Below are 20,864 nucleotides of genomic sequence, written 5' to 3'. Positions count from 1 at the left end.
CCTGATGTCCTGCAGGTCCTCTGTGACAGCTGCCAGTGCCAGGCAAGGACCTCAAATACACCTGAGCCTCCAGCAGCACTGGGTACTGATGGTCAGTCAGGGCAGCTCAGTCTGAAACCCAAACAGTATCCTCCAATATCTTGATTTTTCAGTAACCTCTTTCTATCAATTGAAATGATTCAATACTTTCAATGAAATGTCAATACAATTTCTGCCATGTCAGAATGTGAATTTTCAGGATGTGTGTTGATTGCAGGAGAGGATTTATCAGAATCATAGAGGTGATGAGTCATTGCATCATAGAATCACTTGGGTTGGAAAAGCCCTCCAAGGTCACCCAGTCCAACCATAACCCAGAACTGCCAAGTCCACCAATGTCCCCAGGTCCACATCCCAGGTCCCTGGGAGTGTTTCACTGACAACAAGGAGAATTTTGGGTGGGCATCTTTACACACACAGATATTGTTGTGTTCACACATCTCTGCCTGTGTTTGTGTGTGTGAATTGACTGTGATGTGAATGTTGTTATTGTGAATCTATAATTGAGTCACTGTTGAGATTGCAGCAAATTCTGTGTAATCCCTTGATAACTGTTACATTGGTCAATGATTAAGTGCTATTAATCCCTTTTTCCCCCTTTTGTATGCAAACCCTTTGCTTTCTGACCCTCTTCCATCCCAAGTCTCTGTGTAAATCATCCCCTTTCCTTCAGAAATATATGGGCTTTTTGAGGTTCACTTTGAAATTTTCCTTCTTGCTTAAACTACCAAACTGCAATTACTACAGGTCTTCAAGACCTGAAGACAAATAAAGGAAGAGAAATAATTTTTTCTTCTGTGTTTTAATGAGCCCCACTGTGTATTTGGAGATGAGTCCATGATTGTCAGGAAGTGAGAGAAGATTGAAAAAGTGGCTCAAGAAGTCAGAAGCCAAACTCCAAGTCCCTTGAAGCATCAATGGGCCCCAGTGAGGGCAGGCACTGACAAAGCCTCCCCAGGGACTCCTTAGAGCAGATCCTTGGAGGCCCTGATTGCAGGGAGACAAAGGCTCTGTGCAGGCACCTGCAATGCTGAGAAAACCCTGGGCTGGTTGGAGGAAGCACAAAGGCCAAGACCTGAGCCCCAGGCCCTGGGACAGCAGGTCCTGTCCCTCACAGGTGGCTCAGGGCTGTTTGTGGGGCAGTGGGATGGGAAGGGGAGGAACAACAAATGTCAAAACCTGTGCAACCCCTCCCAGCCTCCTCAGGGAGGGCTGAGGAAGAAACAAAGTTTAGAACCTCAAAAGAAAGTTCTTTCTGGTGACCTCAGTGGCAGAGGCACCTGCCAGAGCCCAGGGGACAAAGCCCTGGGTGCCTTTGTGCCTTCCAGCCCTGCCGGAGCCCTTGGCCATCTGTCCTGCAGCGTGTCCTGCCCTGTCCCTGCTGTTCCTCTGGCCTTGCAGGCTGCACACACCCATCCTGCTTTGCCACCAGCCCTCCCAGCAGCATTTCTGTGCCCTCACTGATGTCTCTGCACCATCTCTGGCTGTTCCCTGGAACACAAAACAATGGGATGATACTGACTCACTCTTATTGAACTCTTGCACCACAAGGCTCCTCTCTGTGTGACATTTCTTTTTCCTCCCTTCCACTCAGAAACTCCTAAGCTGCACTTTGTGACTTTCTTTCTCTTTCCAGTACCAAGAAAAGCTCTGTCATCCTGGCAGAATCACAGAATATGCTGAGTTGGAAGGGTTCTATAAGGATAATTGAGTCCAACCCTTAGCCCTGCACAGGACCATCCCAAAGAGTCACACCATATGAGGATCATCCAAACCCTCCTTGAGCTCTGTCAGGCTTGGAGCTGTGACCAGTGCCCCAGGGAGCCTGTCGAATGTCCAACCAGATCTTCCTTGGACCGTCTCCAGTTCTTCCTCATTCCTCCACAATGGGGAACCTCAAACTCAGACACATCAGTCCAGATGTGCTACCCCAGGGCTCATTCCAAGGGGGTGACACCTCCCTTGTCTGGGTGGCCACACTCCCCCCAAGGCAGCCTCATGTTCTGTTGTCCTTATTAACTTTGATCCTGAGCCCCTGTGCCTCAGGACATCCCTCACACAGCCCAGGCCCTTCTCCTCGGGGTCACTCCAGAGCTGTTCAGGTCCCTGCCCTCATCTCTGGGTCATTGTGCCCCCAGGGCAGGACTGACCTCTTTGCCTTCCAAAACTCCAGCAGGTTTGTGTTGCCAGAGCCCAGAGCTCCTCAGGGCCCCTGAGAGGGACTCTCAGCTGGGGCAGCTCTCAGGGTGTGTGCACAGGTGGCTCAGCTGCCTCTGGGTGCCCAAGGCTGCTGCTGCCTGTCAGGGAGGTGACAGATGTGACCTGGCAGCCCCTTCCCAGCCACGGCCCCCTGGAGATGCTGAGGCCCAGCTGACTCCTCACAGCATTGCCACCCATCTGCTCCTTGTGTGCCATGAGCTGATCAGGTCCAGATCACCTCACATTCCTCTCCAAAACCTTGTGCCTGCTCTGGGCCCTCAAGGTCCTTGTCCTGCTCCCAAGGGCTGTTTGGGAGTAGTTAATGGTCAAGGGTTGGGGTTTAGAGCTCAGGGTAGGGATTAGGCAGAAGTTTAGGGATTTTTGGGGTTCTTCTGACAGTGTGTGGTTCATGATTAGGCGGAAAGATTTTTGGTCTGGGTTAGGATTAAAGCTTGGGGGATTCATAATAATACTGCAGATGTAGGTTTGGGATGGGCATTAGAGTACAAATAAGAGTCTGGAATGCTGGGTTTGGCCTTTTCCTTTGAGGTCAGATTGAGATTGGGATTAGAGCAGTGGATTCCTTTGAATGGGAGTAGCAGCACTTTTAGGTTGGGGCTTGAGATCAGAAATTGGGTAAAGGTCTGTCAGAAGTGTTTTCAAAGTCAGTGTTTCAGAACCCTCAGCATGACCTGAACCTGTTTTGTCATCATCAAAATGTTTCCTCTCTGTTGTCCAAGCTCCTCTATCCTTCCCCAATTATCCCAGTTCCTCGCAGTCTCCCCAGAACTCCCATCTGGATGGGCTCAGCTTTGTGATGACACTGTGCAACCTCATGGAGTCAAAGGGCCATTGTGACATGCTGGGCCTCATGGACAAAATAACTGAAACGTTTCAGAACCTTATGGAATCAAGGGGTCATTTTGACACTGCTGGGTGTCATGGAAATAAAGGAACCCCGGGACACCGAGGAGCCTTTTCAAATCAAGAGGCAATTGTGGCACCACAGGGCCTGATGGAGCCAAAGGAACCCAGGAATGGTGTGGAAGCCCATGGGACCAGGAGGGCATTGGACATTCAGGGTGTCATGGAACCCGAGTGGCCTTGTGACATGGAGTAACCTCATGGACTCAAGGGACCACTGTGACACTGCAGGGGCTCATGGAACCAAAGGAACCCTGGGACACAGTGGAACCTCATGAAATCAATGCTCCATTGTGACACTGCAGGGGCTCATGGAACCAAAGGAGTATGGGGACAGTGAGATATCTCAGGGAATGAAGGGGCCATTGTGACATGTTGGTCCTCATGGAAGAAAAGGGACCCTGAGTCATTTCAGAACCTCAGGAACAAAGGGGCCACTGGGACCCCAGAACTCCATGGGATCAGCAGACCCGCTGCCTCCCCCCCACTGCCACATGAACCAGAGTCGCGGCTCTGCCGCCCCTTGGGCCCCTCTGGAGTCAGCGTTTGCTTCAGCAGCACAACTTGTCTCGTATGAGGCATTTTCCAGATTTTGCTTTGTCTCCTCTTTCCTGTGGTTTTACTTTTTGTTCTTTGTTCCTCCAGGGGGCAAAGGGGAATGGGAAGCACATGTTGATCAGCATTTCTATCTGTACACAAAAGGGAGTTGGGACAAGGGTGGGGGAGAAATAAAAGCTATTTCTCTCTCTCTGTTGTTGGTTTGAACTGTTCCCTTGGTATTGTTGCTTTTGCTGCTGCATTTCTGGTCACTAAACTTATTTTTTTCATTTAATACCTCCTTGTATTTTGTCTCTGTGTATTTGTGGGGAATAAAAGGAGAGAGAGTTCATTTTCTTGGAGTTCGCATTCCAATATTGGTCTTTAAACCAAGGCTGGTGCTCAAGGGCTCCCTGAAATTGGTATCATGCACAAAGGATTTGAAAATGCAGTTTGTCCCATTGGACTGGTGCTTCAGACCCATTCCAGGAAATCTGGCTGAGCAAGGAAACTGCTTTGTGCCCCCACCCTGCACACTCACATTCTGCAACTGGGCACTGGGATTTACGTTACCAGGACACTTCCTTGAGCACATTCCTATTGGCAATTTTGGAGAAAGCTGAAAGCCTTCCTGCCCTGCCCTCAGGAGATGCCCTTCCCTGATGGAGCTGCTGTTGTGCAGCCCAGCTGTGTCCCAGCAGTGCCCACGGCCTGTCCCTGCCTGTGAGCCCAGGACGGACATGCAGCAGGATGTGACCAAGTTGCAAGAGCACTGAGGCCTTATAGCAACAGTAGGGTTGGAAGAAGAGTGTGGAAGTGGAAAAGGAGCAGATATAAAAAGACAAAGTGCTGGTGCTCCCTGGCAATGCTGCTGTGCTATGATAGTCTTACTCTCTCCCTCTGCACACAGGCACTGCCACTGGCCTTCCTGTGGCCACAAAAGAAGGAATTGGAACAAACAGACTGCACCCATATCTTTTATTGGCTTTAAATATTAAAATGATCGTTCTCTCATTTACACCATCTCCAAGTAAAACACAAAAGATTAAGGATCAAAGAAAAACTGAGGATCAAAAATAAAGTTTAGTTTCACAGAGCTTAAGACGAAAAAAGAAAAAACTAAGCACGATAATCATCACCCAAAACCTGAGACAGAAGGTTGGACAGGTAATGAGTTTCTTTATGAGTGATTTGCACATGAAAACAGGCAGGTATTTACTTTAAAAATGCATCGAGTCATCATTTTCCTCACAGCACCCTTGAGTTCCTTATTTCTCAGGCTGTAGATGAGGGGGTTCACTGCTGGAGGAACCACCGAATACAGAACTGACAATGCCAGATCCAGAGATGGGGAGGAGATCATGGGAGGCTTAAGGTGGGCAAATAGAGCAGTGCTGATAAACAGGGAGACCACAGCCAGGTGAGGGAGGCATGTGGAAATGGCTTTGTGCCGTCCCTGCTCAGAGGGGATCCTCAGCACAGCCCTGAAGATCTGCACATAGGAGAAAACTATGAAAATGAAACAACCAAAGACAAAAAAGGCACCAACTACAACAAACCCAAGCTCCTTGAGGTAGGAGTATGAGCAGGAGAGCTTGAGGATCTGTGGTATTTCACAGAAGAACTGGCCCAGGGCATTGCCCTGGCACAGGGGCAGGGAAAATGTATTGGCTGTGTGCAGCAGAGCATTGAGAGAGCCACTGGCCCAGGCAGCTGCTGCCATGTGGGCACAAGCTCTGCTGCCCAGGAGGGTCCCGTAGTGCAGGGGTTTGCAGATGGCAACGTAGCGGTCGTAACACATGATCGTGAGGAGAGAAAACTCTGTTCCAATAAAAAAGAATAGAAAGAAGAGCTGTGCAGCACATCCCATGTAGGAGATGGTTGTGGTGTTCCAGAGGGAGTTGTGCATGGCTTTGGGGACAGTGGTGCAGATGGAGCCCAGGTCTGTGAGGGACAGGTTGAGCAGGAAGAAGTGCATGGGGGTGTGCAGGTGGTGGTCGCAGGCTACGGCGCTGATGATGAGGCCGTTGCCCAGGAGGGCAGCCAGGAAGATGCCCAGGAAGAGCCACAAGTGCAGGAGCTGCAGCTGCCGCGTGTCTGCCAATGGCAGGAGGAGGAACTGACTGATGGAGCTGCTGTTCGACATGAGCTTCATCTGGCAATGGAGCACTGTCCAAGAAGGAAAAGATAGTGACAATTTAGGACAGATTTCTAAGGACAAAATCAGCAAATATCTCATAGAATTTCCAGCCCACTCCCCCAGTTTCAGATTCATTTGGTCTCTCTGGGCTGATTGTGCTGCTCCAGCGAGTTAGTTCAGCCCTGATGCAGTGGGCACACAGAATCTGGCTTGTGAAAGCTCCAGTACTCACACCGAGTGCCAGGTGTAAGAACATTTCACTCTCTGCTCTTGTGGCAGAAGATTCTGTGCTGCAGAAACAGGTTTAGCTGAACGTAATAGTGAGTTTGTGATAAGCGAGAACGCCACAAAAATAACTGCTAAGAGAAGGTGTTTGCACCCGTTAGCAGCAGGTATTTATTTCTGAGCAGGAAGCAAGGCAGCAAAACTTCAAGCAGAGGCTTGCTCACCTGGCAGGTGTCAAAGGAGGCTGTATTATACATTTGAACATAATTGATTACAACATCTCATTGCATATTGATTACAGGTGGAGTCTGGGTGGAGCTGGGGCGGTGTTTTCTTCTGGCATCAGTTCTGTGGAGGGGTCCTTCTGTTCTTCATCCCCAAAAGGAGGGTCCCAGGTAGTCTTCCTCTCCTTGACCCAGCTTGGTTCCTTTCATAGGTGACCTAGCCAAAACTAGTAGAAAAATTCTTGGCTAGCTACCATTTTGCTCTATTCAAATGTCCACCATTACCTGATTAATTCGGCTCTAGGCTACAGTACAGAGAACTGAACAACAATCATGTCCTAGTAAAGAGAACAGAACATGCTTGGTAGTAAGGCTGGAGCAAACAGGTCTGGAACTTATGGAGGGGGTTTGGTTATTGGCCCTTGTTCCTTCTTGGTTTCTTTGAGGTTTTTGTTCTAGTTGTTTGATTTGGTTTTTTTTTTCCATATCAATCAAGTGGTATTATTAAGTCTAGAAATTCTAATTTTTGGTGAATGAAAGTGTGAACATCCTTAGGATGGGACAGATAATAGTGCTCAGCTCTCAGTGTTTTAGTTCATAGTCAGCACAGATAGATACAGTGTTGAATGCTCTGTTTCCCATCTGCCCTGCACTTCCATTTGTGGTGCCTCAGATCTGATGAAAGAGAAAAATATCTGTGCAGGTTCTGGTGACAATGTCAGAGCAAACCTGAGGAGGCTGGAAAAGGGACACTGATGGTGCCTGTAGGGCACAGTGTGGTGATTTCTCATATTGCCTGTTTTCTTCATTTCTAATTGTAGAAGATGGAGAATTTTTGTGCCTGCTGCTGGACTGAGAAATTAATTTCTGTGTCCCATTGCCTACCTGGGCAAGCCAGAGCAGAAGACATAAAGAGCAGGACCAATTCCAGTCATGTGTTACAAAACCTTCTGTGCTTCTTTAAAACTCCATTCTTGAATGTCCTGTTGTGATTTGGAGCTGTGAGCAACCAGACACCTTCAGCACCCTGAGAGTGGAAGGATCCTGCCATCACCAATCCTGGTTTGTTCCTTCTCCCCAGCCCTGTGAGCAGCTCCCCAGGCTGGCTGAGAGCTGACCCTGGCAAGCAGCAGAGTCCCTGCCCCAGCACAGCGCCCTGGGCTGCAGGACCCTGCTCTGCCCCACAGCCCTGGGCACCCCTGGCTGCACCCCCCGGCTCCACAGCTATTCCAAAGTGTCCCCCAAGAGCCCCCTCCTCACACATCATATCAGCTGGGGCTGCGCCAGCTTTAGGAGATGTCTCCAGGAGCTGCCCCTGCATTGCCCTGCACCCACAGACTCACCGTGTCCAGCACTGCAAAGGTTTCTCCTCCATGAGCTCTGAGTCATCCTCCCAATGCTGAGCCCCTTTAAGCTCTGTCTGTGCCCTGCTGGTGTCCCTGAGCTGCCCTGGCAGTGCCCTGAGCCCTGCTGGGCTGTGCACAGGAGCTGCTCCTGGGCAGAGCTGTCTCTCTGCAGCGCTGCCCGCTTGCCAGGAGCTCCCTGTGTGCCAGGAGCCCGGCCCAGCTCAGCAGCACAGCAACAGCCCAGGGCAATTAATGGCCCTCTGGGGGGTTTGTGTTGTTTACATGAAACTCAGTCCATCAGACTAAGTTCAAACAAGTTCTCAAGAACTCAAATTGACAATTAAACACTGAAGTTTCTTGTAGTGCTAATGGGTCCCATTGAGGAACAGGACTGAGAAAGTGTCCCCAGATTCCAGTTAGAGCAGAAAACTGGAAGGAGTGATGGCAGGGATAGACAAGGAAGGGAAAGATGACTCTCATGGTTAATAAAACTGGCTGTGTTTCAGAATTCAAAGGGCTTAAGGCCTGAACCCCAGGACCTGGGAAGGGAGATCTTCGCCCTCCCTCATTCCTCCAGGCCCTTCCTGAGGCACTGGGATGTGGGATGTGCAATGCCAAGGGCAGGAGGATGGGGTGGCACCTCCCAGGCTGCTGAGCAGGGACAAGGAGGCAATGAGGCCCCAGGGCTGCAAGGCTCACTTGTCTCCTCATGCCATCAGGGGCACACACAGCAGCCATGGCCAAAGGCCTGCACAACTTGGCTCTCTTGGGGCCTTTCAGCTTCTGCACATCCCTGTCTCCTCTCCAGCCCAGGCTGTCCTACGGTGTCCATGCCCTGCCCCTTTCCCTGCAGGCTGTCGGCATCCCCCGGCTGCCCCACCTCGCTGGCCCCTTCCTGCACTGACATCTCTCCCTCCTCCCTGGCTCTGCCTTGGAACACAAAGCCTTGGACTGATCCAGACTCCTTCAGGGGGATGTGTTGCACCACAGCACTGCCCTTGGGCAGAAATTCCTTTCTCCTTTTGTGCAGTCTGGACCTCCCCAGTTGCCCTTGAAGGCCTCTCAAGTTTCTCCTGTTCCTTCTGAAATCTCAACACCACTTGTCCCACAGCTTGTGCTTGAGGTCTCCAAACCCCTCTCTGGTCACTCTCCAAGATGTTTAGCCATGAAAATGTTGTGCTCTTAGTGCAGGAGAAACAGAGTGACACTTTTTGCCAAGGGTTGTATTGGCAGAACGAGGCACAGGAACTGGAACTCAATGAGGTGATGCCGTGAGTGCCCCCCACAAAGCAGGACTCTGAGCCAAGTTAATGTGGGATAAGATAAAAAGGTACATTCTTTAATGTCCAGGCTTAGGGATTTTAGTAATACATGATGACATCTTCGTGCACCCTCTCCTCAGAACACTGATTTCCATGATTTTTATAATATTGCCCACCCAACCCTCAGTTTACACATCTCTCAGTCCAGCCCCAGTCCCACCCCTGTGCCATCTCCCAGGATTTTGGGGCTGGGGTCAGTGGGACCCTCTGTCTTCATTCGCTTCTTCCTCGGGCTTTGGAGTTTTTCCAGTGTTCTTAGACTCAAGGTTGTTTGTTTATGTTTGTTCTTGTTCTGCAGGCCTTTCTGATAGTCTGCACCTCTTGCATCTTGAAGAGAGCCTAAAGAGCTAAAAGAATTTGACCTACTAGTCTGTGGTAGGGGTTAGGATGTATAAACAATGAACTTAAGCTGTTACAAATATGAACACTACATTTGCTACAGTTACTGTGTTCTTAAAATCAGTAAAAGTGAAGAATCAGAAACCACTTCTGCATCAGAGTGGAGATTTGCACTGGATTTAAGGAAGAAATATTTTGTGCTGAGGGTGGCAGGAACCTGGGCCAGGTTACAAAGTGGAAACCCCATCTGTGAAGCTGTCCAAGGGTGGGATTTTTGTGCAGTCTGAACTTGTGGAAGGTGTCCCTGGTTAATGGAAGTGGACTTGGACTAGTGGTTGCTTTAGCTCTCTTCCAGCCCAAAAAGTTTTATTATTCTTTTATTCCTATGTCCCCAGTCCTTCTCCACAGGGCTGCAAATACCGACATGCACCATGTTGGCATTTTAATGTGACCTAATCCCCAACACTTTGTGAAAATGGAAAAATTGGCATTTTAGGGTTATGAGGTTCTATGTTTTTGGAGGAACCTTTCAAAATTCAAAAGTTTCAAAGAAACCAATTGAGATTTCCAACATCTCTGCATGAAAGGCTCCCCAAGTGATCAGTGATGGCCTTGCAGCTGAGTTTGGGGGTTTTCTCACTCAGGTACTGAGAGTCAGGATGGGCAACCAGAATGTGCATTTGGGGACAGTGCAAGACTTGCCATGGGAAGTCTAGGAAAAGATCAAAGTGATTTGTGAAGGAACAGGTGTGAGTAAAGAGAGAGAAAAGGGGATGGAAGGAGCTGATCATGTGCAAACAGGTGACTGGTCAGTGACCGTCCCTGGCCATGCCCTGCAACTGACCTAATTGCCTGTCCCATTTTCTTAATCCCTCCATTCCCAAGAAATCTCTGGGACAAAAGAACTCTGTGTTCTGGGAACAGACGGTGGTTCAAGTTTCACTGGAGTTGGAACCACAAATCATCAGGTCTTGTGTCCTTTTTGTGCCCAGACACTGGTGAGACTGGTGTGTGTGCCTGTGGATATTCCTTCCCTGGAAGACGAGGAAGAAACAGGCAGAAGTTTAGGTTTAGTTCACACTGTTCTAACCTGGTTCTGTTAGTCTGCATTGAGTTCCAAGCTTCCCGGGGAGGCTCCGTCCCTGTGTTTCCATGGTGACATCAAGGGATCCTGCCCGGTCCCCACTGAGCCCGGGACTGCCCCCACTGGGGGGGCTCCCCCTGCCCACGTGTTCGGGTGGGGGCGGCTGGTGGTGGTGGCGCCCCGGGGGGAGCCGCCGGCCCCGGGATCGGCTGAGGTGTAGCGATAGCAGCGCCACACAGGGCCGCGGCAGATAAAAGCCGTGTAAAAGCTGGCATGGATGGCTCTGGCCCCGGTGGGGTTTGTGTGGGTTACGGACCCCCCAGGGCCCCCAGCGCCGGGCTGTGCGGTGTGGCACGGGCCCTGCTGGACCGGTGCTGGCTCTGGGGACCCAACAATGGGCTGCGGCTGGTCCCGGCCAGACAGAGACGCACGGCCGGCCGGCAGAGCCGGGTTGCACCCGCCATGACCTCGCTACCGCCACGCGGTTCCACCTTCTCCACCAGTTTGGAACCCCCGTCCTGGAGTCAACCCCCAAGGGACTTGTTATTGGTTGTATTAAGTTATTGACTCTTGCATTGTCAAACCTCTTTCAAGTTTACACCCCTTTTGCCAAGCCACTCCCTCATCCTTGTCCTTATACCTAGTCCCAAACCGAAAGTAAAGGCTTTTGGCAATTTTCCACCACTCCTCGTGTGCGTCTGGATTATTTCCCGAGAGCCGCTTCCCGATTTGGATCCCGAGACCCCTGTAGTACCCCAGGATTTCTGTCCCTCCTTCCACAGGTAATATACTCTCTATTTTTCCCCCTGAGTTCCAAACTAAGTTCTCTGTTTAATAAAGCTCCCTCATTTCTTTTAGGGTACATGGGGACACAGCCTGTTCCTGGAGCTTAATATTTCCTTCTTAAAGCAGGCCCAGCCTTCCTGGTCTCCTCTGTTCTTTAGGACTGACTCCCAAGGGATTCCATCAATCAATCTCCCAGGCAGGCCACAGTCTGCCCACCATCAGTGCCAGGTGTCAGTTCTGCTGCCCCCTCCTTCCTCACCCAAATGGAAAATGCTGCCATTCAGTGTCTCTGTGCCCAAGATGGCCCCAACCACCACATCCCCCACCAGTCACAGAATCACAGAATGGTTTGTGTTGGGAGGAACCTTAAAGAACAGCTCATTCCGACCTCCATCATGGACAGGGACAGCTTTCACTAGACCAAGTTGTTCAGAGCCCCATCCAACATGACCTTGAACAACTTCCAGGGATGGTGCAGCCAGAACTCCTCTGAGCAACCTGTGCCAGGGCCTCACCACACTCACCATAAAGAATTTCTTCCTAATATCTCATCTAACCCTTTCCTCTATCAGGGTGAAGACATTCCCCCTTGTCCTGTCACTCCAGGCCCGTGTAAATAGTCTCTTTCTAACTTCCTTGTTGGTTCCCTTAAGTCCTGGAAGGCCACAATTAGGTCACCCCAAAGGTCTTCCCTTCTCCAGGCTGTACAATCCCAATTATCTCAGCCTTCCCTCATGGCAGAGCTGCTCCATCCCTCTGATCATCTTGGTACCTCCTCTGGACTCGCTCCAACAGCTCCATGTCCTTGCTGTGCTGGGACCCCAGAGCTGGAGGCAGCTGGGGCAACATCCAACCAGGTGGGGCAACATCCAACCAGGTGTGTTCCAGCAAGGACAGTGTGGAACCCCATGGAAACACCACAGAACCTCCTGGAACCAAGGGGCCCATCTGACATGTGGGGTCTCATGGAATCAAAGGAACCCTGAGAAACTGTGGAACCTCAGCAAATGAAGGGGTAATTGTGACACTTCAGGGTCAAATGGTCATTGTCAAACTGCAGGGTGTCATGGAACCAAAGGAATTCTGGAGCACCACAGACCTCATGGATCCAAGGGGCCCCTGACACACTGCAGATACCTACGGAGCACAAGGAACCTGAGGACAACATGAAATACCATAGAAGCAAAAGGCCATTGTGACACTGCAGGGAGTTATGGAGCTGAAAAGGCAACCTCATTGCCAGGACAGGCTTCTCATGGGCTCACTGGAGGAGATCATTGGAGGCCATGATTGCACAAACCTCTCAAAAACTCACTATCGAAAGCAAAGCCCAACTAGCCCTAAAAAACTGAAGCACTTTGAAGAACTAATGAGCTCCACTGAGTGTCATTACTGACAAATCCTCTCAAGGGACTAATTAAAGCAGATCATTGGAGGCTATAATTCCATAAATCTCTCATGGACTTAGTGTCAAAAAGAATACTTTAATAAACCCTGAGTACCTCGAAGCATTAATGAGCCCCACTGAGTGTGGTTATTGACAAAAGAATCTCAAGGGATTCTCTACAGCAGGCCACAGGAAGCCATAATTGCACAAACCTTTCAGAGACACAAAGTCAAAAGCAAAGCCCAAATCAGTTTGAAAAACCTGCAGACCCTTGAAACATTAAGGAGCTCCCCCCCATGGGCCATTCCTGACAAAGCCTCCCCAGGGACTCCTTCCAGCAGATCCCTGGAGGCCATGATTGCAGGGAGGCAAAGGCTCTGTGCAGGCAGCTCAGATGCTGACAAAAGCCTGGCTTGGCTGGATGAAGTTTCCTTAATTCCTTTTCACAGTTTCTTCAGCTTTAGGAAGTGCTGTCTGTGGGACTGGCACCCCATAAGAAGGGCTCTGGCAGATTGCTGGGAGCAAAGACAGCCTGCTCTGGGCTCCACCCATGATCTTGGCAGCACTGAGACGTCTGAGAGTTAAAAATAGTAGGCTATATCTTTGAGAACATTTGGCAACAAGCAGGGATTGCTGGTATGTGGATAACCTGCATGGAAATGTTTGCTTTGAGTTAAAGCATTACATTAAAATAAATGTGAGTATCTCAATGTCTTGGGTTACAATGAGAATATTTATTTTTTCTGTATATTTGTATCATTCAGTTGGTAGTTTAGAAAACAGTCATGTGGTGAGTTTACTCTCATGTGAAGTCTGATTTTATATTGTAATTTTTGAATCACATCTCAATGAGACAGATAAAACTCACAGGAAAATGGCACAAGTACTATGGGAAAATAAGCGAAGTATTAGGACCATGTGTTTGTGTGAATTCAGGTTTTTCTCTTGAAGAAATGCCCTGTGCTAATTGGACACTTTATTGCATGTTCTCTGACCTGCTTCTCATCAGTAATACCTCAGAGTTTAAGAAGACTTCTCCAAGGGTGTTGCTGCTGGCTGAGAGATGCAGCAGCACCCTCAGTCCTCACCTGGGAGAGGATATTCCCTCCCCAGGCCAAACTGAGTTTCTGAAACACCTCTCAGCTGAGCTGTCACTTCTTTAGAAGAAACCTGTGATGGAGGTGCTGCCTTGTAGCTCACACCCTGTCTGTGTGCCCTGCAGGGAGTCTCTGTGCTCTGGGAGGGTTGGAATGCAAAGGAAAGGTTCAGCTCCCCAGGCAGCAAGAACATTGCTCTGCCTCTGTGGGGGCTTGCACGGGTCTGCAAAGTGTTGCAGGGCTGGGATCGGAGGGAATGAATCTCTGGCTGGATTTGTAAGGGGTCAGGAATCCAAGTGACAGAGAAGGAAGGTTAGCAATGTTGAACTATCTGTGATTCATCCAGAAATTATAAAAGCCTGACCTGCACAGGAAAATTGGATATTGTGGGGAAATCACCCACTTTGAAGCATTTCTTCCCTAAATGACTTGAAAACTGCATTGCTGAAAAGGGGCATTGCTTGCACCAACCTATGTCTTAACACCGTGAAAACTTTTTATTTAGACATAAACTGTTGCTTATCTGTCTTGCTAAAATGCCCTGGGGATGCATCAGAGTCACCAGATTCACTGGAAGAGAGATGCCCCTCCCCAGGTAAAAGGGAAGGATTCAGATCTACAACAGTCTCCCAAATCTTTGTGGTCTGACAGAGCACCAGGGGGTGAGCTCTTACATGTGAGGAGACCTGGGATTATTCTCTCTGCCTAAGGCCTAAGAACTGAGTCATGCCTTGCCTTGCAGTGTTAGGATTGCCTCTCCTCCCCGAGCCTTGCCTTGCTTTGTCTTCCCTGTTTTCATCACTTTCCTGCTTTTTCACCCTGTTTCTACTCAATGTTCTTACATTAAATGCATCTCTTAAAGATCTGGACAAGGAATGTAAACAACAGGGTTTTGCAAGGGGCTGGTATTTATCCATTTCCTTCCTTTTCCCTTTTATCCCCAGGCATCCTATTTAATAAAATCACCTCTGAAAAAGCAAGGCAAGATTCTCTTCTCTCTGTGGCATCGCTGGGTCCTGCAGGCTCAGGGATTCTGTTCCTCCCTCCCTCTGCAATCCTCCCTGCAGCAAACAGCCCTGTTAGATTTCCAGCTCTCCTGCAGCCACCTGTGTGTGGTGTTTGGAGTCTTTCTCTGGCCTTCAGGTGCGTGTGGTGGCAGAGAGGCCACCAGCACCCTCTGAGAGCTGCTGCTTGGATTGCTCTGCAGAGGGAAAATGTCCCAAAGGAGAGGCTTGGAGAACCACACCGTTGGATCTGGATTCATTCTTCTGGCATTTTGTGACCACTCCAGCCTGCAGGGCCTGTGCTTCACTGTGCTCCTGGTCATCTACCTGGTGGTGCTGGCAGGGAACAGCCTGATTGCCCTCATCACAGTGCTGGACTGCAGCCTGCACAGCCCCATGTACTTCTTCCTGAGGAACTTGTCCTTCCTGGAGATCTGCTACACCTCAGTCACTCTGCCAAAAATGCTGGTGAGTGTCCTGAGGGCAGATGGCAGGATCTCCTTCCTTGGCTGTGCTGCCCAGCTGTATTTCCTGGTCCTGTTGGGCAGCACTGAAAGCCTTCTCCTGGCTGCCATGGCCTACGACCGCTACGTGGCCATCTGCCACCCCCTGCACTACCCCCTGGCCATGAGCAGGGGGCTCTGCACCAGGCTGGTGCTGGGCTCCTGGGGGGCTGTCACACCAGTACAGGTAGGGCAGACCTACCAGCTGTTCACTTTGCCCTTCTGTGCCTCCCACGACCTTCGTCACTTCTTCTGTGACGTCCCTCCACTGCTGGACCTGGCCTGTGCAGACACATTCTGGAACCAAGTGGTGCTGCACACCATCATCCTGGGTTTTGCAGTTCTTCCCCTCTGCCTAATAGTTCTGTCTTACATTCAAATTATCAGGGCAATTCTGAAAATCCCCTCAGTTCTGGGCAGGCACAAAGCCTTTTCCACCTGCTCCTCACACCTCATGGTGCTGACACTCTTCTATGGCTCAGCCACAGTCATCTACTTAAAGGGACACTCCAGGGATTCCGGAGATCCTGACAAATACTTTGCCTTGTTTTACACAATTGTGACTCCCATGTTTAACCCTCTCATCTACAGTCTGAGGAATAAGGAAGTGAGAATTGCCCTGAAGAAACTCCTGTGGACAAAGTGATCCCACAGTGGATCCCAAACACAACAATTCTGTCAAGTTGTTTCTGACCAATGTCATGTGAGGTAGAAATAGTGCAATTGTGGCCAGTCATCAATGAGCCCCAGAGGGTGAGACAACCCATGAGGAGGTGACTCCTCTTGGATTTGAGCAATCACTTCCTAGACCTCATGGACTATGGGCAGTGTCCCTGCATGGAATCAGCTTCAAATGCTAAAAGATATGAAGGGCAACTTCCCCTGCTGTGATGTCTTGCACTGAGATCTGTAAAGCTGGACTAATTTATCATAAAGAATAAAAAAATAATAATTTAAAAACCCATCAAGGGAACAATTGAGCACTGGAATAGCATCCCAGACACCTGTGGAGTTTCCATTTGTCAAGGTTGAGCAATGTCAGCCAGTACCTGAGCACTGCACAGTCGCTCACTCCCTTCTCATCAGTGGGATGGGGGGGAGGGTCAGAAGGGTAAAAGTAACAAAACTTCTGGGTTGAGTTAAAGTCATGCACACATGCAGAGCAAAACCAGGAATTCATTCCCTGCTTCCCATGGCTGGGCAGGTGTTCAGCCATCTCCAGGAGGGCAGGGCCCCATCCTGTGTAAGGATGACTTGGAAAGACAAACACCATCACTCCAAACTTCCTCCCACTTGACATACTGAGTGTGATGTCATATGGTCTGGGGCACCCCTGGGCTGGGAATGTGGAAATTGGAAATTGGGAATTTGGGAATGTGGAGAAGTCTCATGGGGGTTTCCCTCCCGCTCCTCACCATCCCAGACTTCCCAAAGCCAGAATCAGGATGAAATTTCATCCCTCATCTCTGCCATCATCATCATCATCCTCATCGGATTCGGTGTCTGGAAGCTCCAAACTGGGAACACGTAGGATGGGGGTCAGGAAGGGACATGGATCACCCAGCAGCATCCCAGGGATCTCCCACTACATTTGCTGATCCCTCTTTATTTCCACAGGGAAGAGAGAGAGTAATGGATACAACAAAGTTCCAGTGGCACACCTGGCTCTGGATCCTCTCCATGTGGATCCTGGGATGGATCCAGGGGTCTCCAGGATGCCAAAGAGCCATGAGGTCCCACACTGTCCCAGGGGCTCCCTTGTGACCTCCCAGGGGTCTCTGGGGGTGACAAAGAGCTGTGTGGTCAGAGGCTGTCACAGCAGTTCCATGGTGACATCCCAGGGGACTTTGGGCTGCTCCAGCACCAACCTGTCTCAGGCACTCACAGGGCCTCCAAGGGACATTCCAAGGGTCTCCAGGCTGCCAAAGGACAGGGAGGTCACAGACAGTCACAGGGGCTCCGTGGGGACATTCCAAACATCTCCAGGCTGCCAAAGGACAGAGCGGTCACAGTCACAGGACTCCTGTCACAGGCACAGTGGGAGCTGCAGGCATAGTCTCCTAGAAAAGGTCCCGTTCAGTCACATGATGCAGAAAGGACCACCAACACCATCAGAGACCCCTAGTGCCTCCCAGCACCCCCTGGGTTTCTAAAGTCCTTCTCCCAGAGGAGCCTGGAAGTGGCTGGATCCAATCCCAGCCCCAGATTTTGTCAATGGTTTCTGTGTAAAGGATTATACAGGTGAGACTGAACCTTTGTACAACTTTGTCCTGCACAATCAAGGATGGAACACCAGATAAACTTATAGAAATGTATATGATTTACTATGGTAATGATTAGACAAAAAGATCTGACTCAGATTTATTCACTACACAGCACAGAAGCTGTAGGAACTATTATCATACACTGCACTAGGAAGCAATATTGAAACAATTGGATTGAAGCAAACCCAATCATTAAGCAGAGAGTGATGTCACTCACCAAGACCAACGACCCTGGACAAAGCTCTTTGGCTCAGCCTCGAGGAGTGACCCTGAGGGGCATCCCCGCTCCAGGCAGGAACCTCCACACACCCCCCAAGAAGGGATATGTCAGAAGACCCAATCTCTAAAATTTAGGCCTGGGCTTTTATAGTAGAAAGCGCTGGCCTGTCAGTTAGGTGTGTCCAGGCTGTGCCAGCTCAGCAGCTTTGGAGTTCTCAGGGGTGTAACTTGTTTGTTCCTTTATCCAGGGATTTCCCAGCTCTGCCACATCTTCCCCTTCCTCTCAGAATGTTTCACTTTGGGAGTGTTGGTTGACTCAGGCCACTCTCAGCTTTGTTCAACCCCAAAAGCAGGGTGACCCCCTTCTTCATTTCCCACTGGGGGCTTTGCAAACTGGGCCTTGTAGTAGTTATTTTCCCCCATTCCAGGCAGACCATCCTGCTACAGGACCCCCAAGATGCCCCTGCCCAGTTACCCACCTCTCCTTTCCTCACTATACCACTCCTTTCCCATTGTCCCAACAATCCCAAATTCCCCACACAGCTCAGGTTGGGGGTGTCCCCCCCTGCTTGGTTTTGGGGTCTAAGCCCATTTCTGATCAGTTTGGGGGTCCAAAGCCTTCCTTTTCCCCCCTCTCCCCTCCTTTTCCTGTAAGACTTCAAACCCCTCCTCCCTCTGAGTGGTTTACAGCTGTCCCCCTCCCACTAAATTTGGGTGTCCCAACCCCCCTTTTCAATTGTCCCCCCAATCCCCAGCCTTCCTCCCCCATTGCTGGTTTTGGGGGTTCCCACTCCCTTTGCAGCCTCACACCCCCTTTTTACCCCTTTTCCCCCTCAGTTACCACTGCCCCACCCCCCTTTTCACCACCCCCTTTACCAAGAGCTCCTCACCCTCAACCAGGGGGGCTCCCAGCACCACCAGTGCCACCAGTATGGCCCCAGCTCCTCCCAGTCCCAGCATCAGGCTTTAAAATCAATATATATTGGTGAGAAAGAAAGTGTTATCCTTAAATCACACTTGGCCAGCATTTATCAAAGTTGTCTTAAAGTATTTTTGTGGGAAGAACTTGCGAAAAGTACCAGAACTTCAAGTTTTGATAAATAAACTCTGATCTGCCTCAGTGAACAAAGCCTGGAAGAGAGAGATGGGTGGTTGAGGTTGGACATCTGGAATGCAGAACATACAGACCACAGGGACATTTTGCAGAAACCAAAAGATAAAAGAAGAGGCTACGAAAGACCCAGTATTTATTTTGGAAAGTCCCTACCCAAGAAAAAAGATACTGAAAACACTAAAAAATAATATAGAAAGCAAGAAATCGATAACCAACAGAGGAGAGACTACTAATTAATGAAAGGGAATTATCTAATTTAGAACCAATGAACATTTATTTGTTTGCTGAAAAATGTATAAATAGGTAAAAAAGTCTTCTCTCGGTGTGTCTGTAGAAGCTTCAATTTTGTCAGTCAAAGCCAGAATAAGGAACGTCTGTCTCTTCAACACTGAAAAGATGGTGTTGAGGGTTTATTGCCCCAATGGTTTCCAAGGATTTCAGTAACATTATAAAGGCAGAGTATGGGAGAGGTGGTGCTGGACATGGGGTCAGCTGTCAGCAAGATAAATGTTTGTTTAGTATTTCTATCTGCACAGGAACACGTGTGGTGGAACCAGACCCCAGTGTCTCCACTTTTCAGGGGATGGAATGCTGATGGTTCATGGCTCCAACATTATCCAGCTGCAAAAGCAGTGGGTGCTTTGCTGCCCAAGGGCAAAACAACCACCCAGGGGCAGAGGGAGGCACACCCACCCCTGGAGGGGACAGGCTGGGCTTGGAGCCAGGGAAGGGAAGGGTTATTTTTATGCTTTTATGTCACTACAGACAGGAAACAAAACTGCTCCAAACCTACTTTACATGCAAACAAAACTGTTCTAAACCCTACATCTACATATATATTGATAAAGAAAATGTAATCTGCCCCAAGGGTTGGGTTAACAAGAACCTAGGTCAGCCTCACCTGCAGGGGGCTGGGGACAGGTGCTGGACAAGGGGGAAGCTTCTGACAGCTGCTCACAGAACCCATCCCTGGAGCCCCCTCACTACAAAATCTGGCCACACAAACGCAGTGCACTGCCCAGCATGGATCATCTGGAACGTGGATCACCAGGTCTTGTGCCCAGTATGGATCACCTGGAATGTGGGTCACCAGGTCTCTGCTAAGCAGGCCTATTCAGGAATGTGTGTGATCGAGTCTTTATCCAGCATGGGTCACTGTGGATCATCCACGTAGGTCCTCCAGTGGGTGATGGAGTTGCAGCAGTGGACGAAGCTGTTCCCATAGTCAGGGCACTCGTAGGGCTTCCCTTACTGGTGGGTCCGTTGGTGCTGGGTCAAGATAGAGCTCTGGGTGAAGCTCTTCCCACACTCCCCACACTCATAAGGCCTCTCCCCAGTGTGGATACGCCGGTGGATGGTGAGGCTGAAGTTTCGGTTGAAGCTCTTCCCGCAGTCTGTGCAGTGGAAGGGCTTCTCTCCCGTGTGCGTCCGCTGATGCCTGAGAAGAACTGAACTCCTCCGAAACCTCTTCCCACACTCCTCACACTTGTAAGGTCGTTCTCCTGTGTGCGTCTTCTGATGTTTGCGGAGATCTGATCTGCTCTGAAACCTCTTCCCGCACTCTGCACACTGGTACGGCCTCTCCCCGGTGTGGGTGCGCCGGTGGATGACAAGGGTGTCGTTGCGGCTGAATCTCTTCCCGCAGTCGGTGCAACAGAAGGGCCTCACCCCGGTGTGTGTGCGCTGATGCATGAGGAGATCTGAGCTTCTCTGAAACCTCTTCCCACACTCAGAACACTCATAGGGCCGTTCACCAGTGTGGACCATCTTGTGTTGGATCAGGTTGGAGCTTTGTCTGAAGCTCTTCCCACATTCCCCACAGGTGTAGGGCCGTTCCCCAGTGTGGATGTGCTGGTGCTTGATCAGGTTGGAGCTCTGGCTGAAGCTCTTCCCACATTCCAAGCACTTGTAGCGCTTCTCCATTGTGTGAAGCTGCTGCGGCACCACCAGGTCAGGGCTCTGGCTGAAACTCTGCCTGCCTTCCTGGGACAGGTTTGGCGTTTTTACCTTGGAGCAACCTGGGCTGGAGTTGGAGCTTCTCCTTCTGGGGTATCTCCGTGGCTTTTGCTTCCCATTGACTTCCTGTGCCCTGGAGCCATTCAAAACGGCCT

The 20,864-nt window shown here is 50.1% G+C and overlaps 3 protein-coding genes across 3 annotated transcripts in view; 1 reads left to right on the top strand and 2 right to left on the bottom strand.

Moving 5' to 3' along the window:
* LOC139673814 (zinc finger protein 850-like) overlaps positions 1-20,864 on the bottom strand; it is a 701,437-nt gene that overhangs the window by 311,204 nt on the left and 369,369 nt on the right. Inside the window, 2 exon segments of the mRNA XM_071559633.1 lie at positions 18,492-18,495; positions 20,006-20,732. Of these exon segments, the coding sequence (XP_071415734.1) occupies positions 18,492-18,495; positions 20,006-20,732 (731 nt within the window).
* LOC139674212 (olfactory receptor 14J1-like) lies at positions 4,880-5,845 on the bottom strand. Its single transcript, XM_071560401.1, has one exon. The coding sequence runs from the start codon at positions 5,843-5,845 to the stop codon at positions 4,880-4,882; it is 966 nt and encodes a 321-aa protein (XP_071416502.1).
* Positions 14,864-15,802, top strand: LOC139674211 (olfactory receptor 10AG1-like). Its single transcript, XM_071560400.1, has one exon. It carries the CDS (start codon positions 14,864-14,866, stop codon positions 15,800-15,802), a length of 939 nt encoding a protein of 312 aa, XP_071416501.1.

The sequence above is a fragment of the Pithys albifrons genome, chromosome 7 (assembly GCF_047495875.1).
Source record: "Pithys albifrons albifrons isolate INPA30051 chromosome 7, PitAlb_v1, whole genome shotgun sequence".
Lineage (NCBI taxonomy): Eukaryota > Metazoa > Chordata > Aves > Passeriformes > Thamnophilidae > Pithys > Pithys albifrons.
The sequence above is the reverse complement of the archived record's forward strand: the minus strand, read 5'-3'. Positions and strand labels throughout refer to the sequence as shown.